Source organism: Microtus oregoni, unplaced genomic scaffold (genome assembly GCF_018167655.1).
Source record: "Microtus oregoni isolate MIOR12 unplaced genomic scaffold, Mior012 000021F_ref0000039, whole genome shotgun sequence".
Lineage (NCBI taxonomy): Eukaryota > Metazoa > Chordata > Mammalia > Rodentia > Cricetidae > Microtus > Microtus oregoni.
In genome coordinates this window covers 35,401,630-35,412,500 of record NW_024543080.1, presented here as the reverse complement: position 1 = coordinate 35,412,500, position 10,871 = coordinate 35,401,630, and the positions used below count along the sequence as shown (strand labels likewise).

Sequence of the window (10,871 nt, the reverse complement as noted above, 5' to 3'; positions counted from 1 at the left end):
AGAGCCTCTCAGTGATCCAAGACCTCGAATTGTACTTGATGCGAGACAATGTTTATGAATTGTTCTGCTTACTGTTTAAAAGTATATGCCTAATGGAAAAGCGTTTGTAAGTACTTAGAAAAGGAAGGCAGAGGCATCAATTTACCAAAAGTACATAGGGAAACCGCTGATCACATAGGCATTACAGACATCAGCGCCTATAGAAAAGGGGCTGGAAGAGATCCTTTCCTAAAGAATGAAAGGTCAAAGCATTTGGAGAAGTCGGGTGTCATTTCCTCTGTTTGTCCCTTGGTGGAGTTCTTGAGTCACTTTCTCCTTTTCCCTCGTACCCGCTTTGTATTTCTTTCCAGGACTGGCTATCATGTTTACTGTATTAAACCTTTTTCTCGTGTTCTGGTGACTAATAGAAGGTCAATTATAAATGAAAGCCCCCCGCCCCGCCCCCTGAGACACTGCCTCTGGCACTTGCTTTATAGGCTTACCATAAACTTTTCTAGTCCTTACTTTTGTCCAGTCTTCTTTTTTAAGGCTCAAGCCACATCAGGGACCGAAAACTATTTTATTTCCCGCTCTGTCACAGACATTCTTAACTGAAAAAGTATTTGAATTGTTCGGTTTGGCGGAAGATATTTGACAAAGAAAAGTAATCCAGGTTTTATTAGACGTACGCTAGTATGGAATATATTTATTTAATCAATTTCATTTTTATATCTGGTTTATTTCATATTTAGGTTTATCAAGGGGAATTTCTTTTTATTCATCAACAAAGAAAAGAAACGGGACTTGCAAGCGTTTCAATATTTCCTCAAACATTTTGCTTCCTCCAAGTGATGACGTCTGGTTACTGATCAATGCAGGCTTTAGAACACTACTGGTATTCGGTTTTGTCTGCTAGAGAAGCCTTGGCGGCGGCGGCAGCAGCAGAAGCAATGCAAGCTGTTTAATTTCTTGCAGCCGGTTACACTTTTTGATCCCATTTCCTCCTGAACCTTGCCTCTCAGGTTGAGAAGATAAAAGCAGCCTCGGGTCTGAGGGGCCGGGTGGGGTCTGTGGGTGGGAGAGAATCCGGATATCACATTCCCCTGGTGAGGTCTGCTACTGGGAGGATTAAGTCCCCGGGTTCCATTTAATGAAATTGCTGAGCACTTGTGACACTGGCACTAAGACTGCGGAAATGGGGCGGGGGTGGGGGGAAACTGCTGCTCGCCTTCATTCACCCAGTGCACGGGCTGGAGGCTGGTGTGACGGTTTCAGCGCCCAGACAGGGGGCGGAAGAAGACCAGGAGCTGTGGCCGCCACAAGGGCGCTGGGAGGGTCCCTCGGTCCCTCCCTTGCCTCCCTCCACCCTCTTCCCGCTTATTCCATTCTCTTTCACAGGAACTGCTCTGTGGGGCAAAGGAGCTGCCACTTCTTGGCTGCTCTGGCAGAAAGGTCGGAGCTGGCGACCGATGGGGGAGGGAGCAAAGCTAGGTTTCCCGGCCCAGCAGCAGCCAGGCAGCGCTGCTCCCCATGCAGCACACGTCGGACCCATTTCCCACGCTGGCTTGGCTCCGCGGCGGAGTCGGTGGGGATAAGTGGGGAGGGCGGGATGAGGTTACCTCCCTCTCGCGGAGAAAACCACTCCACTGTGAAGGACGCTCTGCACCCCTGGCCCCAAGTCATCGTAGAAGAAATATTTGCTGCTCTAGGGAAGAGTCGCCCACTCAGTCACCACCCCCCGCAACCCACCCCCCCAATAGCGGCGGGAAAATGCTTGAAGAGGCAGAAGGGATTATTCAAGTTTATGGTCTGACAAGGGATGAGGTAGTGCATAATGTCTCTCTGCCCACGCGACTGCCTGAAGTTTGCAAAATTCTAGTAAGGCGACTAGTACGGTGAGTGCAGTGCGCCGCACTGACACGCATCGGAATGCGCGGCGCAAAGCCTCGCAGTGGAGATGGCGTCCCCCTTCCCAGTCGAATCTGGATCAGGGGAAAGCAGCCATTCAGATAAATCCCTATTCTTCCAAATGTAAGGGGGACATTGCGTTATTGCCACTTCGCCGGCCACTGAGGCGCTGCGGCGCCAGCCCCCGCCTCCAGACTGCGGCTGTGAGCACTGAGCCTGCGCGCCAGGCTTTTCTCGCTGATGCTGCAGATAGGGAGCTGTGAGCTCTGGTGGCAGTGACGGCGGGAGGGTTACGGGGAAGGCCGTTCTATCAGAGGAGGAGGAGGCACCCATCCCGGAAAAATGCTGCTTTATGGGACAGGAAAATAGTCGCTAGGTCCCTGGCACATACTACTCACAGATCCGTCCTCTGCTTCCTCGGCCGCCCTAGAGAGATCTTGGAAACCAGTGCCGCTTCCCTCGCCACCCCCCCCCCCCCATTCCTGTTCTCTGCGCTCGCCCAAACAACCGCGCGCTTCCTGTGCTCCTAGACTTTATTGGTATTTGCCTTGTTTAAATCATTCAGCGCCTCCTCTCTGGTCTCACAAAAAGCAAAATTAACATTGTGAGCATTGGGTGGAAGGGGGGTCCGCCCCAGATTTCTTTATAGGGGGAGACCTTTAAATTCCCAGACTAATCAAACCTCAGCAACATTCTTCGAGATAGTCAGGGCGCTATCCAAATACCACATACTAGTCTTGCCCTTCTTAATCTTAAGGGAGAGGGCTTTCCTTTGACAGCCTTTGAAATAAATGAGGAGTGAGTGAGTGGTTTTTATTCGAAAAACACCCTCAGCCCTGAGATCTTACTAGGCAGACTGCGGTGGTCTTGCTGAGAGCTGGGAAAGCCTCATGCCAGAGAATGGCAGGGACGATCACAAGGCACAAAGTCAAAAGGAGAGAAAAGACGTTAAGCATACTCGGTACACAAAGTTGCCATTAAAGTTTATTTCCCTTATATCCAGGTAGGTGACGCTACACTTTGTCACTTACTAAAGGCTACAGGTTCTATTCAAAATAATAATAATATCAATCCTTCTAAGCATGTGTTTTATTCCCCAGGCGCGTGCACACAAGGTCTATCCCCAGTGAAAGCCGGATGACAGGAATTCCAAGCATTTAAACAAAGGCAGGCATCTCCCCGCCCCGAAGCAGACCTCCAAAGTCTATGCTCCAAAAAAGGATCCTCTCCGTCTCTAACTGGAGTTTGATGTTCTCTCAACACTACTGCAGCCAGCCATGGTTTTTCAGAACACAAGCCTTGCTGTGGGGACCCAGACGATGTCCTCAGCCTATCAGTAGCAATGCACTAACCCAGATGCTCAATTGCGAAGCGAAGATGCGTTGGGGGTGGGAGTTGGGGCGGGAGGAATACATTGTTTGAGGGTGGACGTAGGAGAAAGGTATACTAACGCTCACTACAGCCTTTACCCACGCAGCCGGATTTAGTCTAAGGAGAAAAGTCTACCAGTCCTAAACGGGAAAAGCAATTAGCCCCCTCCCCAAACTGGCAAAAGGGACTAGGTTTTGGCTTAAAGGAACTGAGATTGGGGAGTGCCCAGTCGGCCCTACGAACTGAAGCCGGGCTTCTGTGAACGCCGCGGCTGGCTGGTACTTGCTCCCGCCTCCCTTCCCGGTGCCCTCCTCCCTGGTTCTCTGCAACTGTGTAGTTTCGGAAACCACCGCCGCCGCTGCAGCGTCGGGGACAAGTCTGAGTCCAGAGCCCAAGAGCTTTCCGCAGCAACCACCACTTTATGCAAACTTGAGGGTTTCCAGCTCGGGGATAGCGAGAGTAGGAGCTTCCCTGTGGCGATTCGGTGTCTCGGAACGGCCACCGCGGGAGAGAAGGCGGGAGCGCGCGCACCAGACTCTCCCAGACGCGAAAGCGGACGAGACAACTGCGGAATTCACCCGCCGCGCCAGGGCACTTCCGAGACAACAACCGACTGGCACTTTTTCTCCCGTTGGCAAACTAGATTTTTTTTTAAGCTACTTGGCAGCTCTGTTTGACTCCACCTCCCCCTCCACCCCCGCCTCAGTGCCTTTGGCTTTTCTTTGGAAACCCGGACAGAATTGGGCATCTTTGTTAATTGCCGTTAGGAGTACCCGGCCGTGCGTTTTCACCCGGCCCTGTCGCGGTTGCACGGAGCCAGGCTTGCTCACCTTTGAACTGCAAAGGGATCAAGTTCAGCTCGAGTTCCCTGCATTGAGACTGAAAGAAGCTGAGAGACTGTGCAGGAGAGAGAGTGAGAGAGGGGGGAAAGGGGAAAGGAGAGGAGGGAGGAGAGAAGGGGAGGGAGGAGAGAAAGAAGGAGGGAGGGAGGGGAGGGATCGAGAGAGAGCGCGGAGAGAGAGAGAGAGGCTGCAATCTCCTCCCTGAATCGCGCACAGCGCTGCAGATCCCTCTGCTCCAACACGCGGGCCGAATGCAGGTGAGGGAAGGCACGGACTCTGCGGCTGAGAATCCAAACTTGGGCACCGCGCGGTGCGCACGGTTCGACTGTAGCCCCTACGGGCGAATGGTTGCTGCGGTTTCAGGCGGCGGCTTCGTGACTAATGACCTTGCGCAGAGTTGTTAAGAAAAAAAGAGAAACCCGAGCTCTCCGGGGTGAAGAGCGACCGACTTTGGGCGTCTCTGAAGATGGCTCGGGCTGCTCTTTGGCGCGCCGGGGGCACCCGATCGCGGACCGAGCTGTGACGTTAGGCGTCTTCGCTGCACCTTGCCCGGAGCGACCTGCCGTGAAATTTTTCATTTAAGATATGTTGAGTGGCTTCCCGGCTGCTTAAGAGGAGTCAGAGTTGAGACGGGCTTGTTGCTGGCCCCGAAGTCTCTTACAGGAAGCGGCTCACGTTAGTCTGGACCTCCGGAGCCTAAACAGAAACTGGGTCTAGAGTGAGTGTCTGGAACGTGAATTGGACTTAACTCCAGTAAGGACTAGCCCGGTTGGCAGGCGGGGAAGGCTGCAGGTTTGCTCTACTCCGCTTCCAGACTACACCGCTCTCTTGCGGAAGCTGTTCCGGCCCCTTTCCCAGAGCTTTGGGGACTGGATCTCAGGATATTCCCGCTGCGGGGATGACTTTGTGGAGGCACCGAGTCCGTGGCGCGCAGTGTCCCGTGAACTGTAAGTACTGCGAGTGAACGGTGGCTGGCGAGAGGGCGATTAGCACCCATTGCATGAATTATGAAACAATAACTTTCGGAAGAAGCAGGAGGAGAAAAAAAAGAAGCATCTATAGCTGCCCCCTCCCATCGGCCGACTCTACACGCTACTCTGGCCCCCTCCCTCCCCTCCCTCTCGTTTCTTCCTTTCCCGGAGAGGAGGACCGAGGGGAGGGCAGGCGGCCAGCCCCGGAGGAGGGGGGTACCAAGGGGGGTTGTGGTTAGAAGGAGCAGTAGCAACAGCAGCAAGAGAAGATGCTGAGGATGCGGACTACGGGATGGGTGCGCGGCTGGTGCTTGGGCTGTTGCCTCCTTCTGCCGCTCTGCCTTAGCCTGGCCGCCGCCAAGCAGCTGCTCCGGTACCGGCTGGCGGAGGAGGGCCCCGCCGACGTGCGGATCGGCAATGTGGCCTCGGACCTGGGCATCGTGACCGGCTCGGGCGAGGTGACTTTCAGCCTTGAGTCTGGCTCTGAGTACCTGAAGATTGACAACCTCACCGGCGAGCTGAGCACCAGCGAGCGGCGCATTGACCGAGAGAAACTGCCCCAGTGTCAGATGATCTTCGACGAGAATGAGTGTTTCTTGGACTTCGAGGTATCCGTGATAGGGCCCTCGCAGAGCTGGGTGGATCTGTTTGAGGGTCGGGTCATCGTGCTGGACATCAATGACAACACGCCCACCTTCCCGTCACCGGTGCTCACCCTCACGGTGGAAGAGAACCGGCCTGTAGGAACACTTTACCTGCTGCCCACGGCCACCGATCGTGACTTCGGTCGCAATGGAATCGAGCGCTACGAGCTGCTCCAGGAGCCCGGGGGTGGCGGTGGCGGCGGGGAAGGAAGACGCTCGGGGCCGGCGGACAGCGCCCCCTACCCAGGGGGCGGCGGGAACAGCGCGAGCGGCGGCGGCCCTGGAGGCTCCAAGCGCCGGCTGGAGGTGCCTGAGGGTGGCGGCGGGACTGGTTCTGGTGGCCGAAGCAGTGTGTTCGAGCTGCAGGTGGCAGACACCCCAGACGGCGAGAAACAGCCTCAACTGATAGTGAAGGGGGCGCTGGACCGGGAGCAGCGAGACTCCTACGAGCTGACCCTCCGAGTGCGCGATGGGGGCGATCCACCTCGGTCCTCACAGGCCATCTTGAGGGTGCTCATCACCGACGTGAATGACAACAGCCCCCGCTTCGAGAAGAGCGTTTATGAGGCTGACCTGGCTGAGAACAGCGCTCCGGGCACCCCCATCCTGCAGTTGCGCGCGGCCGATTTGGACGTGGGGGTCAATGGACAGATCGAGTATGTATTTGGGGCCGCTACCGAGTCGGTAAGAAGGCTCCTGCGTCTGGATGAAACGTCCGGTTGGCTCAGTGTCTTGCACCGTATTGACCGCGAGGAAGTGAATCAGCTGCGATTTACAGTCATGGCCCGTGACCGTGGGCAGCCCCCCAAGACCGATAAGGCCACCGTGGTCCTCAACATCAAAGACGAGAACGACAACGTTCCCTCCATCGAAATTCGCAAGATAGGACGTATCCCACTTAAGGACGGGGTGGCCAACGTGGCCGAGGACGTCCTGGTGGACACGCCAATAGCCCTGGTGCAGGTGTCCGACCGAGATCAAGGCGAGAACGGGGTAGTCACCTGTACGGTAGTGGGAGATGTGCCTTTCCAGCTTAAGCCAGCCAGCGACACAGAGGGCGATCAGAACAAGAAAAAGTACTTCCTGCACACATCGGCCCCACTGGACTATGAGACCACCCGGGAGTTCAACGTGGTCATAGTAGCGGTAGACTCTGGCAGTCCTAGCCTCTCCAGCAACAATTCCTTGGTGGTCAAGGTGGGAGACACCAACGACAACCCTCCTGTCTTTGGTCAGTCTGTGGTTGAGGTTTACTTTCCAGAGAACAACATTCCAGGTGAGAGGGTAGCCACTGTGCTGGCGACCGATGCTGACAGTGGGAAGAATGCAGAGATTGCTTACTCCCTGGACTCCTCAGTGATGGGGACTTTTGCCATAGATCCCGATTCTGGGGACATCCTGGTCAATACAGTCCTGGACCGGGAGCAGACTGACAGGTATGAGTTTAAAGTTAATGCCAAAGACAAAGGCATTCCTGTGCTGCAGGGCAGCACCACGGTGATTGTACAGGTGGCTGATAAAAACGACAACGATCCTAAGTTTATGCAGGACGTCTTTACCTTTTACGTGAAGGAAAACTTGCAGCCCAACAGCCCTGTGGGAATGGTCACTGTGATGGATGCTGACAAGGGACGGAATGCAGAGATGAGCCTGTACATAGAGGAGAACAGTAACATTTTTTCTATTGAAAATGACACAGGGACCATTTACTCCACAATGTCTTTTGACAGGGAACATCAGACTACATACACTTTCAGAGTGAAGGCTGTGGATGGGGGAGATCCTCCCAGATCGGCCACAGCCACAGTCTCCCTCTTTGTGATGGATGAAAATGACAACGCTCCCACAGTTACCCTTCCCAGAAACATTTCCTACACGTTGCTGCCACCTTCAAGTAATGTCAGGACAGTAGTAGCTACAGTGCTGGCAACAGACAGTGATGATGGCATCAATGCGGACTTGAACTACAGCATTGTGGGAGGGAATCCTTTCAAGCTGTTCGAGATTGATCCCACCAGTGGTGTGGTTTCTTTAGTAGGAAAACTCACCCAAAAGCACTATGGCTTGCATAGGCTGGTTGTGCAAGTGAATGACAGCGGCCAGCCATCCCAGTCCACTACAACTTTGGTGCATGTATTTGTCAATGAAAGTGTTTCCAATGCAACAGTGATCGACTCCCAGATAGTCAGAAGTTTGCACACTCCGCTCACCCAGGATATAGCTGGTGACCCAAGCTATGAAATTAGCAAACAGAGACTCAGTATTGTCATTGGGGTGGTTGCTGGCATTATGACAGTGATTCTAATCATTTTAATTGTCATGATGGCAAGGTACTGCAGGTCCAAAAATAAAAATGGCTACGAAGCTGGCAAAAAGGACCACGAGGACTTTTTTACACCCCAGCAGCATGACAAATCTAAAAAGCCTAAAAAAGACAAGAAAAATAAAAAATCTAAGCAGCCACTCTACAGCAGTATCGTCACTGTCGAAGCTTCTAAACCAAATGGACAGAGGTATGATAGTGTCAATGAGAAGCTGTCAGACAGCCCAAGCATGGGCCGATACAGATCAGTTAATGGTGGGCCTGGCAGTCCCGACCTGGCAAGGCATTACAAATCTAGTTCCCCATTGCCAACTGTCCAGCTTCACCCCCAGTCACCAACTGCAGGGAAAAAACATCAGGCTGTACAAGATCTACCACCAGCCAATACATTTGTGGGAGCAGGAGACAACATTTCAATTGGATCAGATCACTGCTCTGAGTACAGCTGTCAAACCAATAACAAGTACAGCAAACAGGTAAGATGTATCCCAGATACATTTACATAACCCAGAGAGCATTGATCACTTGGAGACAACTTGCAGCTTCTATGAGGTTGTGTCTTTCCTTGATAAAGGTCCTTCTAGTTTTAAAACCAGGAGTTTAATGTTCATCTATACGACACTGATGTAGCAGAAGCCTTAGAGGACAGAGGTGTGCCCCTGTTATTTTGCAAGCTAGTCCTTGGCTTCATTAGCCCTAAGGAAGTGGTAGTGATTTGTGCTTCTGTGTGCACTGGACAGCCTTAGTTCACCCATATTTTATGTTTTACAGGATAAATATGTTTATCTTATTGGGAGAGTTCTAAGTGAAACTTTGTAGAGAAACTACTGGTGGTCATGCTAATTGAGCACTGAAAAGTTTTAACTGTGTCATGAATCACGCAAGGTTTTACACGTCAGCATTTACTGATTCATACAAATGCAGAGCCAAGTCCAAAGTCTTGAAATCCTGCCATACTGATTTGATTTGATGAAAATAGTGCCTTAAGAGTACTTAATGATAAGCAAGTGTCATGCATAATTGCATTTTTAATTCTTTGTATTTATAACACCGATAATTTATAATTAGTAGGCAACTATGTTTATATACAATCAGCCACCTGAATTCTTCATATTCAGTATTCCAAAGCTTATAAACAAAATTAGGTTGTACTGAGTGCAAGATACTTGTGAGTGATTTGGGATATACTAGAAATACCAAGGTTATGTGTGTTACTTTTGTGTGCTATTTGGCTTAACTATTCCCTGGTATAATTTTAAAATGGTTATACACATACATACATAGGTTGAGGGGAATTTCTGAATATGTCAGATTTATTTTGCACTTTTCTCATGTGGTGGGTCTTATACAGAAGTTTACTTTTTATGTCCACCAAAGTTCGACACACAGCAAATGGAATCTTTCAGACATTGCTAAAATGCTGCCGCAAACACTGCAAAGAATGCATCCCATGTCTCTTATTACCAAAATTCACCTTAAGAATTACAGTTATGACTTGCTAGGTGATATAATGTGATGATTCTTCTACTAGACATGTTTTGCATGTAGAATGCTTCATCTGAGAAGAATTGAGATGAAGGAGGAAGTTGCTATAGAGTCTCACTTAATGTTATTCAGAAAATATTGAGCTCTCATAGTTTTCAGCATTATTAAAATATTTTCTACTTGTGGAATTTTACTTTGGTTAAGGAGAAGAAGAATTAATATTTTTTTTAAAAAAATCCAGCCTTAAAAGTAGTAAAGACTGTAGGTTTGAACTAGTGTATATGAAGCGGTTTTAAAAATAGATCTTTAGATGCATGTAAGCTTGACTTATTTCTTTGAGAACACAGTTTGATCCTGTGGAGAATTTATATCTGTTATGTTATTGCTTTACGTAGAGTTAAAAGCAGATGTGTTTTGGCCTGGTGTTTAATGCCTTCATCAGTTTTGTAAATAAGCAGGACTCTATTGAAACTGTAGCACTTTTTTCATATTATTTACATACACATGGAAATAAACTGAGGTCTTTACATTTCCTGAGAAAACGATAGCATCAATGCAGCATAGTGTGAAGATGGCTTACACAGAATATTTTTATCTCTCTTACCATACCAATAGTGATTTTGCCCTATGGTAGAGTGGTATTTGTATTCTAAATTGTTTAGTTGTATGCTTTTGAGTGGCTATGTATAATGGAAAACTTACAAATCCTGTATGCAAACACCACATGAAGTCTGGGGTGTAAACTGGAGGTACATTTGACTCATTTGAAAGCATAGCTCTATATTCTTGAATTTTAAAAAAAAATCAAATGTCAAGACAATTGGCATGCCATTTGAGCAGCAAAGTGATATGTTCATAAATTAACTAATGCATGGCATTTGTCTTTTAATTGAGCCAAATCCACTTACCAAAATAGAAAACCTACAAAGTGGGTGGAACGAATCACTTAGCTTGGCAAAGGTGACTTTGGAAACCTTGCATGCCATTAGGCATTCCAAAGATGTACAAAGTTTTAACCACAAGTAAACAACTGGCCTACAATAAAAAGAAAAGCAAATGAAACACACTCCCCCTAATGTAATTAGTAATAGTAATTGATATGTTTCATCTGCTCAATATTGCTGTCAGGGGACAAGAGATCCGTTTCCAACTTCCGTTGTACCGTCTGACATGAGCGCAGTTCACTTGGTTCGGATTTTGCTTGTGTCATGCGTAGCTACTTTTCTGGTTTTGCTCATAAAAGATTTAGCTTTCACAGAACTAAGGCATGTTTTCTTTTATTTAGCTTCATTTTTAAATACACAAAGGATTTTGCTGTTTTCCTCCTTTGATAAATGAATTTATCTCA

The 10,871-nt window shown here is 49.5% G+C and overlaps 1 protein-coding gene across 7 annotated transcripts in view; it reads left to right on the top strand.

Moving 5' to 3' along the window:
• Positions 1-4,283: 4,283 nt before the first annotated feature.
• Pcdh7 (protocadherin 7) overlaps positions 4,284-10,871 on the top strand; it is a 421,730-nt gene continuing 415,142 nt past the window's right edge. For all 7 annotated transcript variants that reach the window (XM_041671584.1, XM_041671583.1, XM_041671582.1 and 4 more), the window contains exon 1: positions 4,284-8,514. In XM_041671584.1, the coding sequence (XP_041527518.1) occupies positions 5,341-8,514 (3,174 nt within the window). In that variant the 5' untranslated portion in view covers positions 4,284-5,340. The remainder of the gene's footprint in view (positions 8,515-10,871) is intronic.